Below are 24,580 nucleotides of genomic sequence, written 5' to 3'. Positions count from 1 at the left end.
GGAATCCAGCCATCTGCAGGAAATGTGAAAATATTTTTATAACCCAATAGCTGAATTCTGGAAAGGGGTATCTCTGAGATTTCCCAGCTGTACCTACAGGAAATTTCAGAATATCCATGGACACACAGTATACTGGAACACATTGCATCAACTTGGCTATTCTGCATGTTTGGCTAACTTCGAACAGGCTGTATTTTTATCTAAAGTAATCAGCATGAAAGCCGCTTTAAATCATCTCTCTGCATCTCTAGAAGTAAAATGCAGCTTTAAAAATAGTCCTGTTATCTCTTCATGGAGGCTTTCCAATCAGTATTCTGTCCTGAATATTAATCTTTCTTCATTTTTCATACTCTTATTGACTTACTTCAGGGTCTCATCACTTATTATCAGCTTTTGTCAACGACTACTGTTCAAAGTGAATCCTGCATTGTGGCCTATTTTTTTTTGTCATCTGAATTTTAAAGATAGTTTGAGAATTGTTTGTGAATTATCTAGTATCATTCAAGCTCATTTTACAGATACTTTGAAACTTCTACAGCAAAATCCCCATGATTATCATTATAACTTGTCTATAGTATTTCCTCATAAAGTTCAAAATCCTGAAGAAAAGAGAGATTAGTGTCCAACCTCTAAATGACAAATTGTGATTAAGGTACATGAAATGCTCAAGTGACATTAACCTCTCAAAACCTGATTTTCTTTTACATTACAGAGAATTCCTGCTGATATAAAGATTGTTGAGGTTAAAGAAAAGAAACATCAGAAACAGTACCAGTATCCAGGCTCTTCAGCTGTCTGTGGAGCATTGTTAGATATTGTAAATATATTTATTCTTTTCATCTTGTGGTCTAAGAAACAGAGGCCTGGCGAGAGCCTGGATATGAGCTCGTCAGAGAAGCCTCATCATTTTTTCTTCTCTGTTTCTAGAGAGAACATCTTGAGATTGAGATCCAAAACAGCGGGTCTACTACTAAAGTCCCATCAGCTTCAATCTTGAGGAATAATTTCAGGTTATTTCCAAGTTTTCAAAGTAAGAAAAAAATAAAAAAGGGGGGGGGGGGAAAGGAGACAGGTAGACCCCAGTTCATTTAGGGCTTTGAAAAGTAATTGGTACAGAAAAAATAGCCAGTGCAGGACAATCTGGGACCTCATCACTGTCAGTCTAAAACCCAAGCATAACAAATGGCAAATGTAGTGTTCTGTCTATAAAAACAGGGATCCTAAATGCAGCCAGGGTTAAGAAAAAAAACCACAGTTGTTGACCACAGTAGGTATACAAACACATAGAATCAGAAGAGGTTCGGAAAGACTCAAACTAGGGAGCACTTTAGTGCTTAGCAAATGCATTCAAAGTCATCGTGTTATCCAGCACTGCAGAACACATTTCTTCCCTCCTTCTTTAATTCATTTTCAGATAGCATCTCTTCACCTTACTATTGCCCACACAGATAGAGTAATAGCTCTTATACATGTTCCACATGAAAATGTAATCGAAGCACAGAAGTATGCAAAAGTACAAAACAACTCCTCAAAATGTTCCACCCTAAGAATGCAAAACAGGCTGAAATGCAAAGAAAGCAAGGAGTAGTTGTTAGCAGCAAGCAACGTAATTTCTGCTCATTGACTTCTTTGCCATGCTGTAATCTTCACTTTTATTTATTGCTGGTAGGATTGCAGTGTACTTCCTCTCATAAATTACATAGAAGTATCATTTTCTATATTTACTACAGCTGTTCATGCATAGATCAGTCTTCAATTGAAGGTAACAAGTCACAGTAAGATGTCTTTTTAAAATTAACCTCAAAATACATTCTTTTTTCTAAATTGTTTAACTAAACTTTTTCAGTAAATTTTAGATTTTTCTTTCTTCATTTAAATGCATAATGAGAAGAATGCTTTGTGAATGCACTGTACAGTGCAAAGAACATAAAATATACACTGAAACTCAACAAATCTCACAGAGGAGATACATTTAGGATACTTGCTCTTGACATGAAATACAGAATGCAGTCCACTGAATATTTAAGATTGTTTTTAAAGAAGTGGGAAAATCAGGAGGAGGATAGCTGAGAAATGAATTAATTTTGAAATAAAAAAACCCACAGTAAATCCTTGTGCACAGATAGAACAGTACAGGGAAATACAATTTATCTCAATTTCTTTTCTTTATTTATCTGGATAATCGAAGAAATCAGGTTATTTACAGTAAGGTGTATCATAGAAATCCTCTATGCAAAGCAGGATTATGACATGTATTGGTATATAAAAACGACAATCAACTCTGAAGGGAAACTGAGATAAGAACAACTCCTATGGAATAGGGTCAATGAACCTTTCAATGATGATCTTGCATTATTTCTACTATATTCCATCTCATGAGCAGAACAATAAGAGATTTTTTTTTTTCACCAATAATTCATGATTTTAATAAAGAAGCAGACAGGAGTACTCTGTGGTATTATATCCCTTCTAGGGGAGAAAAAGCAAGGATCAGAAATAGTGCTGCCTCATTTCAGTTCCTAAAAGTATCAGGTACTCAACAGCAGAAGCATTGATTGAAAGGAAGATGTATAAATATCATCTGATTAGCAGATGGATGGGTGGTGCTTTCTCTAAGTATATAAGATCATGAGACCAAACTTTAGATTGTGTGTTTAAGCTCCTCCCCTGGGACATGTGTAGAATGGTATTTTCCTAGAGTGCTTAGCCAAATTCCAGTAAAGTCCAGTAAAAGAATTTCTGTAGGACAAGTTGTGTCTGTGAACTTGTTTTTTAATAACCCCTAAAAAACCCTTTCGTCTGTCAGTTTCTTTTTGGCATTCATGATATTCTGCAGCAATGCATTTCACAATTTAATTATTTAATTTTTAGTTTAATTACTAATTTTTTTTTTATTTATTTACTAGATGAAAAACTACTTCCTGTTTGCTTTAAGTTCTCTGTCTCATCACCTCATTTCATGATCCCATTTCTTCTGTTACAGCAAAAACTGAACACTCATTTCCTTTTCACCTCCTCCACATAATGCATGGGTTTATGTCCTACTTCCCTATCTCCTTTCCTCTTAAATCTTCTGTGCTCCAACCTGAATTACCTGACCTGATTAACTTCCTTTTCATTCATTATCATCCTCTTTGATTTGGTTCTTCAACCTTATGATTTCTCTCCCATTCTTGAGATGGGCCGAACTGCTTGTCATGGAGGCAAATGCAAGGACTTAGAAAACTGCCTCAGACTGGCACTCAAGGGAAGATTTACAGAATCCTCCAGTAAGTGCTAGATTCACAGGGTGATGAGTGAATGAATAGTATGAGTAAAGATATCACATAAAATCCTTCCAAATAATTCTATAGAAATGTCCTAAGTCTAGTTGCCAGTGCAAAAATGTAGCTTCGGGTAAATATGTGCTCAGAAGTTAGTGGTGACTGTAATACTTGTGGTTTCAAATGTTATTTTCCTTCACTTCATAACTTTAATTAACTATTTTTATACCTTTAAATTTCACAGTACAACATTGTACGAGTTCCTCCACTGCTAACACATAAATGATTTCTAATTCTTTGAAGATATAAGAATGTGGAGTTGCTGCTTGCATTATACACTTCTACAGCTATCTTCCTGTATTTATTTGAACCTATGTAGAAACCATTCTGCATTTCTGTAATGTTCTGGCTCATGACAGACCTGCATCTAAAGTCTGGTGAGAGAATTTGGACTGCTGTAATGGAATGTCCTTGTTAGAAGTGTCTCTTAAAATATTTTTAGTTTGTTTTCATGAACATATTCCTCTGTGCTACATTTTTATTGTATATGGGAAACTCAGGGTTTAGAATTATTTTAATAAAAAGTGATTCCCCTGTACATGAGATTTGTTAGAAAAATTTCTTGCCATTTTGATTCTGTATGTTTTCTTATTTAAGTTTGTTTATGTTCATGATACAGTCTAGTAAGACAGCTTCTGCTTGATCTCTCCAGAGCCTAACTCAGGATTAGATGACATACAGATTTACTTTCTGTACATTATTACACTTCTGCAAATCTCATGTTACAAAAAAATTTGGCTTAAATCTGGGGCAGTTATATTTGAAGAATTTATCATAGAATTCTGAGAACATATAGACTGAAAGGAAAATTTTTGTAACTCTCAATAAAGGAAGAAAGACTGAAGGCTGACTGACTTTCAGTTTGTGAGCTTCTATGCTTTTGCTGGCTGCCCATGGAAACTCTGGGGAGCTCTAGGCAGAGCTTTATCTGATTGTAGTGAAATCTTCTGCTGTTTTGTGATATTTTCTTTTTCTTCCCTTGTTCATTTTAAGAAGCTTTGCTTAACTTCAGTGACAAATATGATTACCTCTATGGATAACATAGAGATGAAGAAAACACAATGTCTAAAGTCTTTTGCTTGTTGAAGCATTACACCTGAAAATATTTCTTAGACCATACTTGATTGCTGGTATCCAACAATAACCACATTAAGAACAGAAAATTGTTGTGCACTTGCAGATCAGTTCTCAAAGGTGTCATAAACTGGTACCAGAATTCTTGAAAGAGTTTGGTATCTCTTCTAAAATTAAATTTAAATTTACTTGTTGCACAAGCTCTTTGTGCTATTTCAGTCAGATATATCCCCTCAGAAGAGTGTTCAGTGGTTTCAAAAAGAGCTTATTTGTTGGTTCCTGGACAAAGGGCTGATTTTCAACTGCATTCTAATTTCCTAACAGGAAAAGGAGAATATAATGTAATTATTGCCTTTATCAGAACTACTGAAGTGTTTTTGTGGGATTGGAATCTAATTAATCATATGAAGTTCCTCAGAAAAATACAAACATTTTTATATGTTTCTCATATCACAAGCAATTTTATGTATTTTCACTTCAGAAGTGCAAGCCTTATTCAATCTGAAGCTGTAATAGTCAATAAAATTTTCCCCTGATAAGAGTCAAAAATGTCCTAAATGATTTTTGGTCCATATTTTACTCTCTTTGCTTCCAAGTAAATGATCTGTGAATACTGGCAATTGCATTACTTTCTTTTGCCAATTCACTGAAGTATCATTTACTTTACATAGTAAAGGGTCATCATTTAAACAGCTACAAATTAATCACAAAAGCCAACCTTTAACACGTCTATACAGTGATTTTAATGTACCATGGCTCCCTTATGCCTCTTAATTTTTCTTTTTGTGAATTGCAGCTGCATTGCATCAGAGGACATTGAACATGTTTCAGCTCCTGGGACTGAGTCAGTCATGTGTTTAGAAATTAAAAACAAATGTTTTAATAGGATAAATGGTAATATGAACCCATAACAGTTTCCTAGTAAGCATGCTTATTTAATAGATAGCTTAGGTTTTCACCTTGTAAACAGAACAGTATGTATCACTAGATGAAATGATAAAATACTTTTTTAAATTCCAAGTTTGACAATAACACCAAAAGATGTAAACCAAAAGGGCAAGAAAGCCAATAACAGCTGTAGAGCTAATTCGTGAAAGTATTCTCATTAGCTCTATTATCGTTAGCAGAACATATACGATTTTTGTCTCTGATGTTCCTGTAACATACTGAGGATTTGAACTGCATGGCTTCCCAGCAGTGTATCAGTTCCATTTTAAGGAGTATGTATGATAGCAGAGGAGAAGGGGAAACAGGGAATAAAGATACGAAGGTTTTTTGCCTTTGTATAGGAAGTTATTGGAGTTTGGAGTTAGAAGTTATGTAGGGTCAAAGAAGAAGGAAGTTAAAATATTCATAGCATTGATTCAATTTTTTTTCCTGGAAACCAAAAAGGGTAGTCTGGTAGACACACAGCTCATTTATAATTGGCAGAGTTGAAATGTCCTGAACACCTTAAAGTAGTAAAATATCTTGCTGAATAAAGTGATCCGCAGAGGAGTGTGTGAGGAGCCCAGAGGAGACAAATGCTTGAATTAATGTAGTGTGTCAGCCCCTCCATCCTTATCATGAAAGCAGTGCTTTAGTCTGGTGCCATGATATTCAGAACCTCTGCATAAGCCAGTAAACTAGAAAATACTTCTGTGTTACACTGTGCTAATAAATACTCTCCTTTGAGTTTTTTCATGGGAAGAATAAACATATAACTTATAGTACAAGACATGAAGAGAAGAAATAAAAACTGCTTATTTCAGCTGAAAGTGCAAACTTTTAACTGTGTTCTAATTTTGTAGTTGTGGTCTGTAGGTACCAGTGAAGCTTCTACTGTTTGTTCTGAAAAATAGTATCTCCAATTATAAACACAGTGCTGGAATATTAATTCATTAATACATGATAGCAAATAGAACTATATTCTAAACTACTGAGAACACATGCGCTATCAAACCTTCTTACTTCTCACTTGGAGAGCACTTTCTAGACTGATAAAAACTAAATGCAAAGAGGAACTGTTTAGGGAATTTAAAACATTGTATAAAGCAATCTGACGTACAAGTATGTGCTACTTGTGGTGATTTATTTGCAAAAATAAGAAAAAAAAAGCAACAGTGAGATAATTTTTTTAGTTTTTTCTTCACGATTATTACCAACATTAAGGTCACTAAGGGTTCCTGGAATGCAGAGTTTTTATTATACAAGGTAAATGAACTCCCATTTAGCTCCTATAACCATCATTTCATTTGTCTGCATATTTTCTGTCTCTACAACTCCTATTGGTCAATATCATTGATTTGAAAGGGTTTTTTAGCTCAGAGTATTGATTAATTCATGTCAGAGTGGCATCTAAGAGAGCTGAGATTAATGCATTTGGTCTGTTAGTAGAAGTCCTCAGCTATTTGAAGGAGATCTGCTGCTGGGAAGAGTAACTGGTGGCAAGAATACATGATTAACAATATGTAAATGTGGAATCTTAGAAACAAAACTTTCCTTGTGTGAAACTAAAACATCCTTCTGCTTTATTCTTCTTTCTGATTTGATTGTAAGTAAACATGGTTTGCTGTTAACTAGCAAAGATTCTTAAAGCATGACAAAAGAAATAAAGTTTTACCTTTATTTATTGATTTAAAGATAAATGCATGATAATTAATATCTCATGAAAATGTAGGAGCTGAGAGATCTTGAATTTTATGTAGTTGTCTTCTAGAAGCTGGGTTGTAATTATTTTCTTTTTAAAAATGGTAGTTTGTAGTGTACTTAATTATCCTTAACTTAGATAATGTCAATGTCTTGAGGGTTTATACACTTGCTTAGTATACTACATTATGCATTTCCTGTCACTAACTGAAAACAGTTCAGCATTTAGGAGCCCAGAAGCTATCATTCGTTGTCACAGATGTGGTCTGATCCCAGATATAAAAATGAGATACAAAACTCATTATAACACTCATGCTTTATATAGCTACATGTATGCAAATAACGGAAACAAAACTTCATAAAGCTCAGTCTTATTCATGGCTGCAAAAAGCCTGAAGATTCTGTGCAATACAGTTGATGTCCAAACATCTACATAAAAGAATTCCTGTAGAGATTTTAGAAAATATGGCTCCATTTAGCACACAAGTTGCTTATTCAGACCTTCAGTACATTTTCTGGTCTTGTATATTCTGTAGTCTTTTTCATATTCTCTCTAAACTATGCCAGTTCAGTTATGCTAAATGTGTAATAAGTGATCATGTGCGCCTAATAGAAACATGTCGAGATGGGACCTGTTAAGTCTTTTTCCTCTCCTGATTGCATAACATTATCCTCGGGAGTTAGTAAACGTAGCCTGTGACAGGCAATGTCTTTAAGACAGGGAGGGAATGACTGAAAATCATTGAATCTAGCACATTTTTACTCCATGAATCACAAAAATAAATTGCTGTTGTGTAGTTCTATTACTGAGACAGGTTTAATTCACTTAGATTCAATTGATCAAGGTTTATTCCTCTGCCAAATTCACAGTAGCTGACCCATGTCTTCTTCTATCCTCAAGTCCCACCAAAAAGGAGAAAGCAACCTTCTAGTCCAGAGTTGTTCCAAAGGAATCTCTTACTGTGCAGAGAGCGAGCTAGGAAGCAGCACTTTCCTTGGCCTCAACTAGAGTGATGTAACTTCTCTTCAGCTTCTGCTAAAACCAACAACTGACTTAACTCAGAACCCGTGAGGAAGCTCTAACTTTGCTCTACTTGAAAAACAATACTCTGGACATTATTCAATGCTGTGATTTCAAGCTTTTTCTTTAAGCCTGTTTTAGTTCTTTTGTAATCTTTCCTTTGAAATACTATGATGACTGAGCATCTTAGTCCAGATTCTGATCATTCCAGATCTTTCTTACACTTTTATAGACATGCGAGGCACACATTGAAGTAGCTAGCTAGGAATTTCCCCAGCCTACAGCTGCATTGCAAAGAATAGCATTACAGCCTGGCTAAGTGAAAGTGCAGAGAACAGACAAACTGTGTTAATAGAAACTCTATGAACAGAGTTGGGAAAGGAATAGAATGCTTACCTCCAAAGTATGATAGAAATATGTAAGAGTCAGTTTCAATAACATTGTTCTTTGTAAACAGAATGACAACAACAGTATATGTAATGAATTAGAAGACATACTACAAATAAAACTTGAATAATAGAATATTCATCATCTACAATTATTTCCTTTATATAGAACATATATTTCTAGGACATGTTATAGTTTTCTTTCTTTTATAGTCAAGACTGAAACTACAAGATACAAAGACCTCATATGAAAGCATATCCCATTCTGAATTGCTTGTAACGGGTGTTAAAGGAGATAACTTATTTCAAGGCACCAGCCTCTTTCATAAAAGTTGATGTTCATAGTCAGAAAAATGTGCTGTTCAAAACAGTATTACAAAATGTTAAAACTTGAATGCCATAGAAGTGAACACAATCTATGAATTAATCCTTCATGATTTCCCTCCTGTGTTCATTTCTTTTAGTGCTGGTGTCGGCAGGACTGGCTGTTTCATTGTGATAGATGCCATGTTAGAGAGAATAAAGCATGAAAAGACTGTAGATATTTATGGCCACGTAACTCTAATGAGAGCTCAGAGGAATTACATGGTTCAAACTGAGGACCAGTACATCTTTATCCATGATGCACTGCTGGAAGCAGTGACATGTGGAAATACCGAAGTGCCAGCAAGAAACCTGTATGCATATATCCAGAAGCTGACACAGATAGAAACAGGAGAGAATGTCACTGGAATGGAACTGGAATTTAAGGTACTGGGATTTTATATTGTGGTGAACCAAAACCAAATAGTGTTACACTTCATACTGTTCTGTTCTCCACTAGTTGCTTCCGGTAATCAGAAGATAAGATATCTTCAGATTGAAATTTTTAGTTAGGATCAAGACCGGTGTGGACACGTTCCTGTGTGATCTGATCTAGGTGAACCTGCTTCTGCAGGAGGGTTGGACTAGATGATCTCTAAAGGTCCCTTCCAACCCCTGCCATTCTATGAAGACAATTCTTCATAGAATGTGCAATTCTATCCTTAATCAATGTCCAGAGATGAACCATCCAGTGAGAATGGTTTAACTCTACTGTTCCTTTATCGATTCAGTATCTTGAAATGTGTATTTGTGTAAATATTTAATTCTCAGTTTTGTCTATATGCATTAATGAAGCAGATGTTAAACTTTTGTAAGGTGTTGAAAGAAACTGTAGAAATATTTAGATAATACTGTAGAGTATGAAAAAGTAAACAGCTGAAATTGGTAGTTGTTAACGGATAAGGAACCAGAGCTCATCAAATCTGATAGCATCATTTGTTTTTTCTTATGCTTGACCATGTTTTTTTTAATTTATCTTCAACAGCGTCTTGCTAGCTCTAAGGCTCACACTTCAAGATTCATCAGTGCCAATCTCCCATGTAATAAATTCAAAAATCGCCTTGTCAATATTATGCCATATGAATCTACAAGGGTATGCTTGCAGCCAATCCGAGGAGTAGAAGGCTCTGATTATATTAATGCCAGTTTCATTGACGGATACAGGTACTAATATTGATGTATTCTCTTATGGACTGTTGTAAAAGTTTAAACAATTACAGTATTGTTTATTATCTATGCATGCCGTGTTTGATTCCATGTTTAAATATTAATAAGAAGTTTAGATTTTTTATCCATGCAATACCAGAAAGTTCTGCAAGCAGTCTTAAATGTTATGGTTTTATCTACCTTTAAACCATTGAGAACACCCAGTTCATTTTACATGCTGAAATTTACTGAGATTTGTAATTTGGAACCTCTATTTCCTCACAACTATTCTACTGTAAAAGATACATTAAAATAACATACAAGAGGCTCTTTGCCAGAATGATAACCTATGATCTTGGAACACTGAGTAAGACAGGACCAGGCCACCAAAAGCATTTTATACATAACCAATTGTGTAGCCTACCAATATCTTCATGACAACATGGAGCAATATGCCCTCAGCTGACCTAAGCCACTGATAGATAAAGGCATGGAGAGGTAGTATGGTTTCCCTAACACGGTTTATGTGTACCTGAGTATCCACATCCACAGAGATCGTTATGAGTCTCTGCTCATAACTGGAAACAACCATCATCTCCACTGTCATCCACAGAGTTGTCTGTGTTGATTGAAAGAAGAAAGAACAGCACAAATTGGTGATCATCTTGTAAAGCTGCTGATAGAGAAGCTTTTAGCAGCTTGGTGCTAGTGTCCACTAGCAGCATATTAAAGTCTGGAAATGTAGTGCACTCCATTCCTGAATTTTCTTCTTGCTTTACTTTTGCTGGAGACATCAAACTGTTGAAAAGGAGTTAATAAAGAAACTGCTTGATGCTATAGTTCCTAAACTTAATAGATTGTTAGACAGTTACTTCTACAAAATGAACCAGCACAACTAAGTGTTTCATAAGTGCTTTTTACAGCACACAAAATTAAGCTACCAGAGTTGCATTAAAATTTAAATAATAACGATAAAGACATACATCATAACATTAACAGAGTAATTTCACTCTCCAAGTTCTAAAACTAAAAAGCTAGAGTTTAATTAAATAGTCATAATAAGGTTTTAATGTGATTATTATTAATATGATAATATTTTTTCCTCTGGATTAATGTTTACATATAAACAGGGAACTCTTGTATCAATTCACTTTTTTTCTTAAAATATTTTTTCTTAATTTACTTTTTTTTTCAACATAGACAACAAAAAGCTTACATAGCTACACAGGGACCCTTAGCAGAAACAACTGAAGACTTCTGGAGAATGCTCTGGGAACATAATTCTACAATTGTGGTCATGCTCACTAAGCTACGAGAAATGGGCAGAGTAAGTGCTGCTGTAAAATTCCTTTACTAAAATGTTTGTAATGACGATTTTTTTATTAAAATGCCTCCTTGTTATGGGAATGCCCAAAGGTAATGGTGAGGATTTAGATTCCTTCTCCTTTTGGAATATTGGTGGCATTGTTGTTCATCAGGTGTAAGGTTTTCCAAGGTGCAGACGTGTTGCAATAGACAAGCTAGAGATGGCGTTTTGTTGTGGAACACATAGAGATTCAACAACTAAGTCGGCATGTTCCTAAGGATGCAGAGGAAACATCACTGTCTATTGAAACATGAAGATTTCTTATTTGAAACTTTGCTACTGCAACCTCTGTTTTTAACAATGTTAAAAAGAAGTGTGATATTTTTGAGATCTGAATGTCTTCTTTGTGTTCATAGCACTGAACTTTGAAATTTCAGCACCTAATTTACGGTCTTAAACTCATTCAAGTACTGCTTTGTATAATGGAAAGAAAAAGCAGTTTACTATCTGGACAGGATTACACCCTATTGTAACTGGTATGTCATAAGTGAAATCTGAGTCAGACCATACATCTGGGAATAACGATGATTCAGGACACGGCTAACGGAGAGACAGAGTCTTGACTGGGGCAAAGGGTACTTACTTCAACAGGGAAGAAGGAAACTGAAGGTGGCTTCCAGATTTAAATTCCATTCTGTATGGAGAATTAGGCTAGGGATAGCTCTCATTGCTGGTAAAAGAACTGAGCAGAAATATAAATGAGGTCAAATGTACAGCAACCAGGGAAATCCTTTGCAATGCAATATTGAAGATGATTTTTTTATTCTAGTTATGGAACTTGGGTTCACATTCCTTCATGCCGCTTCCCTTGACTATTGCTCTCATATGAGTGAAAAAGTTTTTATACCAGTTTATGGTAGTGGTCCTGAGTAATAGGAATGTATTTTGCTTCATTATTTCGTAGGAAAAATGTCACCAGTACTGGCCTGCAGAGCGCTCAGCCAGATATCAGTATTTTGTGGTAGATCCAATGGCAGAGTACAACATGCCACAGTATATTCTGAGGGAATTCAAGGTTACAGATGCAAGGGTAAGTTAACAGAATTACACTAGTTCACATAAGTTTAAAAGAAAAATGTAAATTTCTTTCTTTTCTTCCTTTTTTTAAATTTTAATATTGTTAGAAGAATCTTAGATGTGTACTTTCTACAAGCAATAAACAAAAAGCACATAGAATTGTTACTAAATTAATAGTATCTTTGTGTAAATAGAATTTACTTCATTCATATCTATCATCTGGGCAGCATAACTTTGTAAATTTCTGAATCATTATTTCTGTCACAATACAGTAGATGATTTGGGAATGAATTTGATTTTTTTTCCTTGTTTCCCCCTTAATCATTTGGAGGCCGATTTTTGTCACAGTTGTAAATATGTTGTTTTCCACCACCCTCTAGGCTAAGTGAGTTTGAATGTTAATATGTTGAGATTTAAAAGCTGCAGAGCAAGTGGCATTTGTAAGAAAAACTTGACAAGCTCTGCACATTATAATTTGATTTTTGGCTTAGCATATTTTCAGCACTCTTGTATATCTGCAGAGTAGATACATGCAGCTGTGACCCTGGCATCCTCATTTTCATACCATCTTTCTTATCTGAATTCTTAAGTCCAAAACTGAGCACTGATATAAGATTAAATTTACACAAACTTTGAATATGTATTTGGCACTTCTCAAAGTTGTGGTTTGTAGCACTGTAATCTGGCAGGAAAAATTACTGACAGCCTCCATTTCTGTAAGGGCTGTAGAATACTATTTGTTCAAGCAAAATAGTAAGCTGTACTGTAATATGGATGATTATTCAGAGTTGCCAGTCAGCATCCAAAAAATTAGACTTTCTCATAGCTAGACTGTTGCTTTTAATGTTAGCTTTGAGTAAAATTGGATACTAGACAGTGCTGTCACTGACTAACCAAGTTAGCATATGAACATTTTAATTTGGGAAATGAGACATTTGTGTGTTTGAGGGGAAACTGTAGCCGCACAGCATCTGATTTTAATTCTATTTGAAATTTAGTAAGGATCACATGATTCATAGCTTCATTTGTGCTCAAAAATGTGTCGAAGAACAGGCTCTTAACATCTGTCTTTGACTATACTTGCAAGCATAGACCATCAAAGCCAATTTTACTACAATTTTGCTAATAGTTTTCATTGATCATCTATTAAAAATCTGTTTCAATCTAGAAGAGGACTCATGTGATGACTTTCACCAAGTTAATGAAAAATAACAATGATAAAAAGCCACAGACACAGTTGAAGTATCTGCAAACGGTATATATTTCCAAAAGGTTCTTTCAAGAGTTTATCATGAAATAGACTATTAGGAAAGTCTGTGTCCTCATAGCTAGCAAAACAGGGGAAAGTCTGAAAGGGTTGAGTAAGTTAATTTGCCAGAAATAGGACAGTTTTCTTGGACCTCACATATTGACGTATTCTTAAAAGTGCCAAGCATGTGTGCACCTTGGCAATCCTGTTATGACGTTCTACTATCATATGTCATCACTTCTCAGATTTTAAAAATCTCGTCACCTTGATGGTCCAAATTTTTTTAATGCACTGTCAAGGTCACAGGGCCATGTTTAATTTCTTAGATCAGTTGGGAAACTATAGCTGCTTCCACATGTACTGGAAGTGGTGAGGACTACTTAACAAAGTGTAAGTTACAGTTAGGCTTTTACGGTGCTGTCACACACAGTAACTATGACCATCTCTACTAAATTGTTGTATTCAAAGAACAGTAAATACTGCAGCAGTTATAACCAGTCAGTCTCTCATATCTATTAATTTATCCATACTGTCAGAATACCATCTATGCTCTGGCAGAGCCAAGCCAACTGATTATTCCCCAGGGACAAGAACAGAATCACACTGCCTTTGTAGGTGCGAGCAGCAAGCATCTGGTGGAACTCCCTGTTATTTCCGAAACTGAGCTGTGAATTTTTGTAAGGTGAAATTGACCTCTGTAACTGCTTCAATCTACTGCTTCTGGCTGCTTTATACTCACTTTCACCGTAAACTCTGAAGGTCATTATATTGGGGCAGTCTCATTTCAGGCTAAACTATTAGTGATGGCTGTAAGAGAGTATTATAAATTCTACAGCCTCATCAAAAGATAATTTAATATACCCTGTGAGGAGCAAGAAGAAATCCAAATGGTCAGACAATCAATAGGATGGTACATTAAAAGCCCTCTGCTCCATGCAGGGGTCTTAAAGTTCATATTTTGATAACTAACTGGGCAAACTGTCACAATATTGGAAAGTAAAAATTTTAATAAAATTTGGCATTTATATTTGGACTGCTGTTGGCAAGCATCTCCTTAAAATAAGGCAACACTGTTTATAATGTCAGTAGCAAAGGGAACTGTGTAAGAAATTGCAGATTAGTTCCCAATATGCTTTAATGCTAGTCTAACATCCAACTAACTTCACTTCTGTACTCATTAAATAGCATTAAATAACAGTAGTTACTGCCATTAAAACTGAATCAGAACAATTTTCACAGACTTGCACTGGATTATTCATGTTACAATCATGAATTACACCAATACAGTTGATTTAGATACACATGAAAATCAAATATTTACCATCAAATCTATTTTGCACGTAGAAATTTGCCATCTTTCCAATTTGTAAAGTGACACCTTTCCTATCTTTTCTACCCCTAAAAAGTTAGTGTTATTCTGGCATAATTCCTATCATGGCATGGCTGACACATATTTTCTGTTTTCGTTACTTGTCTGAGACATAGGAGGCAAAAACCCACAGTACCAGAGAAAATACAAAAGCAAATTACTATTTTTCCTCTGGTTATTTTTTAAATCACTTCTGTTTCATTTCAAAGGTCTGTAATAGTTGAGTACATGTTGTAGAAGGAGAAGAAAAAAAAATTATTCTTACCTCCAACGTAACTTGTTTCTTTTTGAGGGAATCTCCTATAATAATTTCAATATTTTATGAGTTTCACTTACTAGAAGACCATTTTGAAAATATGCCTGTCTTAGTGTTTAGGAAACCACATGTCCAATGGCCCTCGTTCACATCAGTGACTCATGAGCTCATGCTTTTAAACATTTTGGCTATGCAGATTGACAGTGTCAAAGTCATCGCGAACAATGGTTGAAAATGCAGAACAAGTCCATTTTGTAATGCATTTTTCTGATTTATGTGTCCTGATCGTTTACACATTAAACAGGCTTACAGCAGAAGGTGACATTTAATAGTTCCAGTGGCTTAATTATAAAAATAGCTGTGCTTGAAGTATTCTGGAGTTTTAAACAATCCTGTTAACTATTCCTAAACAAAAGGAATGAACAGCTTCAGCCAACTTGTTTTGAGAGAGGAAGCCTTTCTTCTCAATTTTTTCATTGAGTCCAGACTGTTGCGAATGAAATTATGTTGATAGAAGGGCAGTTTTTGGTTTGTTAAACAACGGGCTTGTCTTGACCAACACTCTTCCAGACAAATATCTACCTCACAGAAATCATAACACTAATAAAGATATCATCTGCAAGGGATACAATGACTAATTGAGTCTTACAAGTGAAGATGTTCCTACAATGCACTGAATGAGCATACCTAGGAAATGGAGGGTCAGATGGGATGGCCTTATTCCATGCAATCTTTATTTAAAAGAATTTGATGTCTGCAGGATTCAAAATATAACTTACCAAAGAAATTATATAACCTGATGAGATTGTTATGTCTTCACGCTCAGTCATGCTTTTTACACAGGGCAGAATATCAGATAACTCTCCTATCTAACACAAAAAGGAATCTGTGCAATATTTTTAATGAAACTGCACTTCTGGGCCAATGTATCCAAAAGCAACAGCCAGTACTGTGATTAAAAGAGTCTTCCTAAACAGGATCTTAGCAGTTCCCCACTTCCTCTCAGTGTCCTTGTTTCAAGATTGTCTTTCTGGTTTTTGGCTGACTTACTTTTCAGCATAGAACTTGCTTTTGGGAAACATTATTTGTGTCTTTTGTTGAAGGATGGCCAGTCCCGAACAGTGAGGCAGTTCCAGTTCACTGACTGGCCAGAACAAGGAGTGCCAAAGTCTGGAGAAGGATTTATTGACTTCATAGGACAAGTTCATAAAACAAAAGAGCAGTTTGGTCAGGATGGACCAATTTCTGTTCATTGCAGGTAAGCAAATAAAGTCTCAAAACAACTCTTAAATAGATTCAGGTTTTTTTTCTGAAGTTAATTGCTGATTGCAGTGATGGTGTACATGGAAATGGAATTACGTAGGTGAACTATCAGAAAATGAAATCAAATAGATGATCTAAGAAGGAACACATAGGACTGCTTTAGGAAACAGGAACTGTTCTCTGATATCCCATTTACATAGAAGAGGCTCTTCTGAAATGTGTGGAAGCACGTGATTATTTCTTCACTTAAAAATATCTCCAGTGCAGGACACAAACAATCTACACAAGGAAAGCAATGAGAAGAGCCTTATCACAGGCTGCTATATCTCTTGGGGTTTTTTTTCCCACTGGTAATTAAATGATGATGTGACAAGAGTGGGAATTACTAACTGTAAACAAGCTACCAACACCACAGCAGCACATTAAGAGCAACCAAATTAAGACAAATAAAAATGGTAGCTATTTCAAAAAAGAGAATGGAGTAGAAAGTGGTGTTTAGAAACTGACATGGCAAAAAATCATTGAGGTTTGGATTGGTGAGCTCTAACTTTACAATATAATGCCTATTTTTGATGTGATGACTACCCTCAGTTCCTTTACAACTGATATGCAGGTAAAAACGGTTTGCAAGGTGTTTTGGAATAATCCAGGGTGGGCTCTTCCTTGATATTATTTTACATTTTATGTTTTTTCTCTACAGTATTCTTAGAGTCTGGAGCAGATGGCCAAAATAATATCCTTATCTTTTATCTGTTAGTTAATAAATTGTTTTCTTTAAATTCCATTAGGATTTTATATACTGACTTTGCAACATTCAATTATTTTGGGTTAGATTAAATGTTTTTATTTATATAGCAGAGATGTAAAATACTGATACAGATTCTAACTTCTTCCTTGCAAGCCAAGTGAACAAATTCACTAGAGTATATGAGTGTAGAGAGGGAAGGAAACTCTTGACCTTCCAAAGCCAAAAGCAACCAGAAGTTGTTAAATCACCAGTATGTTTTAAGAGAGTTCCTTATGCTCCCCTAATGTGAAAGACTGCCAAAATAATTGTATTGGACTATTTGAATCCTGCCTCTTTTTTGTGTGTGCATAGAATTTTTATGGCTTTCTAAGGAGAGCAGCATTTCAGAACAGTGTTTGATATTTGTTTGGCAAGTGAAAATGAAGGAGAGTCATGATAACAACAATCCTTATTCTTCCTGACATTAATGAGTTTTGAGAGAAGAGGAGTAATCAGCAATATTTATGCCTTTACACAGACATAAATAAGAAAACAAAGTGATGATATTCTTCTAAATTCTTTGTATCGGGCAGACTTGTCTACTTGTGCCTGTGTTGAAGTACTGCTTGCAGTAGGTAATGCATCCCTTCCAAATGGGTATGATCTTTAATGCTGAAGTTATGAAGATTTCTGCTGTACTTTGGTAGAAATAAAGTCAAATCCAGTATAGTTCATCATGGTTTGGTCTTTAAATGCCTTACCATCATTGTACCAAGTTAGAGACTGGTAATGCTAATCATCGTCATCACTGTTAGTCAACATACATGAACAGGAAATGTCCCTAACAAATCAGTAAATTTCTTTCTTTCAGGAAGCACAAGATATCTGGATACCTGCACTTTCCCACTCTTTGTGGAATTTTTGTAATAATGCCTCCAGTTTGTACCATAATGAGTTTTTAAGTGTTTCTCTTGTACAAAGAAATGGCAAAGCCTCCTAGTGCCACTTCCTTGTCATTTCCTCTCTATGCATTTTTCACCAGTTTGCTTTCCTGTTAGACCATAAACCCTTGCCACCCACAATTTTCAAGTGTTCTCCTTTGGCATTTTTACATATAGAGTTGTGTGTTACAATTTAAAAATATCTAACCTCATCAGGCAGTTCATTAAAAATAGTTAAAAGAAAAAGGGACTATTCACCTTGAAGCAAAATTTTCACTTCAGCCAAGTCTAGATATTTATAGTCCTGCAATTCCAGCTTTTAGGTGGAGAGTAAGGAAGGCCACCATTTCTCAGCATACATTCGGTGTGTATTTTTAGCAACAAACTTCTCATAAAATCTTCAGTACTTTCTTGTAGCTCATTCAAGCATCTTAACTTTAGTTTCTTTTTACACTTTGATGAATGATGTTACATCGTGAATTAGTGGCTTATCCATTTTCAAAATTCAGGATTCTTTAAAACCTCTGATGCATTGCTTCATAAAATGTCATGGTGGAACTCAGTTTGCTCTTTGGCTTTATCAGTTTATTGTTAAAGTGCTGTTATACTGATGTCGACTTCCATCCGTCTTTAGAAATACTAAGCATCTTCTAATACGAGTTAACACAATGTTGAAATACGCTTACCACTTTCAGGGGAACAGAGTCAGTTTCCTATGGGCTTTACCAAATTATTACAGCAGGTGCCTAGTTAGATTTGCAAGCACTGAGATCTTTCCATATTAGTCTATCTTCCTCCTGAAGTAGCTTCTCCAGATACTTTTTCACTTCTTAAGAACACCAGACAATACATTAATTCCCTTCTTTTACTGAATTAAAGAGTTCTGAGTATTTTTCTAAGAAGTAATAAGGATTTGACAAAAAGTCCTCACGTACTCAGAAAATCATACTACTGTTTGGTTTTTTTCTTCTTGGATATCTTTAAATAGTTGAGCAGGAGCAAGGAGAATGAAAAATTGTAATCTGCCTTCACTCTGCTGGTCACTTTCTGGGCTACTTTATTTTCATTACACTGTCCTCAATTTCAAAAAGTCCAAGCAGGTTTCTATGCTATTTTTCCAGGACTTTTTCAGCATGAGTCTTAAACATTAGCTCTGTCATTTACCTCATCAGGAAAAGGAGACCTTAGACTTCAGTTGTTCTAGATGTCCAGGACCATTGTCATCACATATAGGTAAATCAACATTGAGAACATGATATTTTGTCAAGATGTGTCTCAATCGTTCTTTGCTTTTGGCTTTCTGAAGGCATACACGTTATGCAAAATTGCAAAGTCAAATTGCATGTATTTAATAGACCTAGAAGTGCACTGATCTAGACCAAGCACTCAAGTGTCATCATGGAATTTGGACATTCAGTTTCTGCACTGGTCTCATGAATTCACTGGATCTCTGTCGTAGTCCATATCAGTGTTTGGAGTTCTTCAGTCTTTCCCTGCTGTTCATGTTCTTTCACTCTCCTGTCTGGTAAATAGATCTCAAAGTCTCCATCTTTCCAAGTCTGACTAGAGAAAAACTTGTAAAATGATTAATGGTGAGACAACGAGGTGCTTAATTTCCACCTACAGAAGTTCAGATTTGGAATATTTTTTTTCTATATGTAGTTACCTGACTCTTAGTCCAAGAATCATCCCCATGAATAAGTGATGGTTTAATTTTAATAACTGGCAACTATTGGCCCTGTTCATTACAGGAATTTCTATCAATTCTTGGAAGTTTTACAGACTAACAGAAACCCAAGATGGAACAGAGAGCAAGCAAGTTATATATTCAAAGAAGACATTTCAGACTAATGTAGACAGACATGGTGTACATATATCAGTATTGGATTGCTAAAGATCCAGATTTCCAGAGTTGAATAAAATTCATGTCTTAAGGTTTTTTGTGTATCTCTAGATTTAAATTGTAGTGTGTATGAACAGTTTCAATACTCATTGGAAATCCACTGATTATCTGTAACACAAAGTTAAAAGTGAACTGTTTGCAGAAGTTTGTAGAAGGTAAATTGCACTGAAGATGTGCAAAAAAAGACATATATGTGAAAGAGCTAAAGTAAAAGACATTCTGGCGTCCTTTTCTCCTCTCAATTCCAGCAGAGGTCTTTGGCAACAAACATTGCATTTTCTGTCACCATACACTGATTAGTGTCTATCTGGATGAACAAACCAGTTCATTTTACATTGAAGATTACAGAGTCAGAAAGTACTTAGTAGCATGTGAAGCTTACTTGTGCACAATTATTCTTGCAAATGCAATGTGGTTTGCTCTGAAGTTTTGCTTAGGGAGCTTTTCCCCATATAGAAAAGTGTACACATATGGTGTGCTGTCACCACTGATAATTTGTCAGCTAATTCTTTCAGCATTAACTGTCAATGAACATTCCTTATTCTTTTTGTTTTGTTTTATTGCAACAGTGCGGGTGTTGGAAGGACTGGAGTATTCATAACCCTGAGTATTGTGTTAGAAAGAATGAGATATGAAGGTGTTGTAGATATCTTCCAGACTGTCAAAATGTTAAGGACACAGCGGCCGGCCATGGTACAGACAGAGGTGAGCAAAACAGTATCCATATACAATGGTGATGAAGAAGTAGAGATATTTCTAGAGCCAAAAAATGCACAGATAAAGACTGTATAAAATGTGCTTACATTTATATCTGAACTCATATAGTGACTATATGACTACAGTGTTAAAAGTCTACCACAAAGGTACTGCAGGGACGATTTCACAGAATCACAAAATCTCTTTTTCCTGTTAGAATGGTAGATACTGCAGACTGGGGAAGACAAAAAGTCATTTCAGTGGTTGATCGTAAATTGTGGTAGTTAAGGAAAATAATTTTCCAAGAAGCATTTATTTCCTGACAGAAATGTATGGTAATAAAGAAGGAGGCAAATTGTTTCTGCAGGTAGATCCACTGATACTTTTTTATTCTTGGAGCAACATGTTGTTCATGACTTGAGATTAACACTGTATTTACTATTTTCTCTATTTTCTTGACTTTCTGTCACAAAGTGAGTGTCTGTTTTGCCTGATTTCAGCAAATTCAGCATACAGAACTATAGTGTAAATAATTTTGTGCTAGTAAGAGTACCACAGAGAAATAAGGAAACAGATAAGAAGTGTCAACAGATTTCTTGGGCCTGGAGGCTTGGAACTGTCATGTCATTAAAAAATAATTTGTGCTTAATTTCTACTTAAATTTCTGAACAAGAGACTTGAAATAAGCCAGAGCAAATAGGTTAGGAGAGACAAGCAAAACAGCAAAAGCAGGGTAACATTTTAGGTCATACATTTATTTAGTATACTTTAACACTAGCATTTAAATTAAAATCTGTGAAATTTAAAATGACTCCCCACCATTTGCCATTTGCCACAAGAAAATTTAAGTTGTTCAGTGAAAGCTGTGTAGTCTTATTTTTAAAAAGTCAACTTCATCAAAATTTATATGAAAAATAAAGGTACTTATTTTTAATCTGGTCAATTAGCCAAGTAAATCATTGTGACCAAACTGAAGAGTTAATTCCATTTGTTTGCCATTACCATCATTCTTCTGCATAAGCAAAATAAAATAAATTATTTAAAAAAAAAACAAAACAAAAACAAAAACAAAAAAACAACCAAAAAAGCCAAAGACTGTTTTCTGTTGATTTGGTTCCATTAAGTAACTACAGCATACAGAATACTTTTTCTGTACTTCTTGGAGCCTACCTGATAAATACAAAGTTCAGCTATGCAATATATTCTTCATTCTCCTGCTTTGGCTTAGTTCTGTATGCTGCCCTTCATCTCCTCTGCTAAAAGTAGAAGTGTTGCGTACTCATTTCTTTCAGGATTCTGTCAAAAACAAATCTCCCATTCAGTAGTATAAACTACCAGGAAATCTATTCCTTATTCAACAATGCACTTGAACTCCATGTGAATCACACATATACTTAAAATTTATGCACATGTCTAATGCGTTCTCCCCCTGTTCCATCAGGATGCAGAAAGGGAGTATTAGTGATCATATGACTACATTGAAGCAAATGTCTGATGAGTTTCCTGGCCTCTTAAAGAATTTTAATTGTCATCTTAACAAGTATAACCCATGTGGGATAACCACAAAGCACTATCAGATAAATAAGCAGACCTTCTTGATATTTTGAATGGCTTTCAGAATCATTTTTTTTTTCTTTTTCAACATCCAAACCCTGAGTGGTAGTTGCAAATGAGTACACAGTGCCATTTCAGTCTGTGTGCAGTATTACACAAATGTGCAAAAGGACTGCTGTGTGAGGGTGAGAATAATATGAAATGCCAAATGTTGGATTCACCAGAGGAATAAGCAAATCTCTCACCACACTGAACCTTTCTGTGTTTCCAGGTTGAAGTGCAATCTGTTTCATGTTAATGAAGTGCTTTAGCTGCACGTTTCTCTCTTAGGCCCTTTTCTTGCCAAAGGCTAAGGTATCTTCACATCTTCATCAAAGCCTGTATTACCATAAGTTTGGGATTCTCTTTACGTCCTTAACATGATTTTTAACATGGTGTTTTTCTGCACAGCATTCTGTATTAAGGCTGTGATGGATTTTGTCACTCAGTATATTGTATTTGCTATAGAGTTAGTTTATGTTTTGCAAATGTTTTCAAAACACATGAGAGAAAAGTATCTTAGCATGCTCCCCATAAGAAGAAAGCTTTATGCTGATGTTATATTAATCAAGAATAAAAAGCAGTCAGTAGGTAACTATATAGTCTCTGCATTAAAAGAAGCTACATTCTGTGGAAAAGGTTATTGCATTAAATGAGTTATAAATGTTGCCTGTTATAACTCTGACTGGTTTTCTGTTAGTGTCAATAAGAGAATATTGCTGAACTGAAGATGCCTCTGTGGTATATTTATCTGTAGCCACAAAATATTCATTTTTAGTTGAAAGCAAATAGCTGGCTTTTTTGATGTTTTTGTTTTCTTTCTTTCTCCAGGATCAATACCAGTTCTGCTATCGAGCCGCACTGGAATATCTGGGCAGCTTTGATCACTATGCAACATAAAAACCCATCGTGGATTTTTCTTGCAGGCCCTTTAAGATCCAGAGAGCCGCTTCTGAGCCATACAATGTGCTTTAGAAGTACTTCTTAACTCTTAGCTAAGGAGCAATTATTGGGGATATATAAAATAAAACACACAAACAAATGAACATAATGGGGATACATGAAAACAACAACAGAACCCTATTCCATGTGGACCAAGAATTCATGGTTTAATAACCTAACCATAATAAAAAGAATCCTGACCACTGAGGCGTCTGAAGAATCTCATTTACAGATACCTCAAGAGTTCGACATTGGTTGACGGCAAGAGGAAATTAATCTGAAAGAATGATCATCTTGTTCAGGATTGCATGCTTTTGCAAAGAGGAATTTTGAGAACTGCAGTTCAGTGCAAGATGTGTTAAGAGGTTGGATCTTGGCTTCTCAGACAAAGCGGACTCTGTACTTCAACATCACTCCTTCCCATCATACTGCTCATGATAACACTTTAGGGAAAATGTGGGAATGTTTAAAAAGAAAGTCCTTGATTTAGTTTTTTAGTATTGTAAAGATACTGCTGACCCGTGCTTCATTTTTAACTGTGTAAACTTTTTTCCTTTTTTTAACAAGAGTTTATCATTCAATGAAGTGTATTAAAGAAAAGGTTGCATAACTCTTAATCATTTGTTTAAAAACTGTAGGTTTTTTTAAGCTGTAGAACTGTTACCTGTAATATCGTGCTGTAGAAATGTTAAATAATTTGAAAATTTGCACATTTTTGTGCAGTCCTGTATTTATCTACAGTACCACAGTCTTGTTAGATATTGCTTTTATGGTTTCATTTGTTTTGGTTTTCTTTCAGAAAATACTCCTTGTAATCAGTTAAATCAAAATGGGGCTTTTTGATTTCTTTTGGAATCAACAGGGAGGCGCAAAGTATAAAGATGCTGCTAACACACACACACAGACACACACACAGACACACACACACACACCCACACGCACACGCACATGCACACCCACACCCTCTCTCTTTATATATATATATATATATGTATTACTGTCTGCCCTTTTCTAATTCTCTGTATAGGTACAGACATACAGATGGGTAGATACTCAAACCACATACACATAAACATATCGATTCTTCCATACCTGGATTTGTCAAAACTTTGGGAAACTTTTTCGGGATACTACAATTATATGAAACTACTATTTGATCATCTCTGGATTTCCAAGGTCCATCGACTTCTGTTTCAAAGGGAAATGAGGAATGCACATCATTGATATTTGAAGGTCATCTCTATCCCAAATAATATTTCTGTCCACGATGCCACTCGAATACACACATACATGCACACACGTATGTGCACGCACACA

The 24,580-nt window shown here is 35.3% G+C and overlaps 1 protein-coding gene across 1 annotated transcript in view; it reads left to right on the top strand.

The window, feature by feature from the left end:
• PTPRD (protein tyrosine phosphatase receptor type D) overlaps positions 1–23,235 on the top strand; it is a 202,478-nt gene extending 179,243 nt beyond the window's left edge. The window contains 7 exon segments of the mRNA XM_062019439.1: positions 8,897–9,182; positions 9,781–9,959; positions 11,142–11,268; positions 12,212–12,337; positions 16,302–16,456; positions 20,602–20,737; positions 23,153–23,235. Of these exon segments, the coding sequence (XP_061875423.1) occupies positions 8,897–9,182; positions 9,781–9,959; positions 11,142–11,268; positions 12,212–12,337; positions 16,302–16,456; positions 20,602–20,737; positions 23,153–23,221 (1,078 nt within the window). The 3' untranslated portion in view covers positions 23,222–23,235.
• Positions 23,236–24,580: the final 1,345 nt, after the last annotated feature.

This window comes from Colius striatus, chromosome Z, assembly GCF_028858725.1.
Source record: "Colius striatus isolate bColStr4 chromosome Z, bColStr4.1.hap1, whole genome shotgun sequence".
Lineage (NCBI taxonomy): Eukaryota > Metazoa > Chordata > Aves > Coliiformes > Coliidae > Colius > Colius striatus.
The sequence above is the reverse complement of the archived record's forward strand: the minus strand, read 5'-3'. Positions and strand labels throughout refer to the sequence as shown.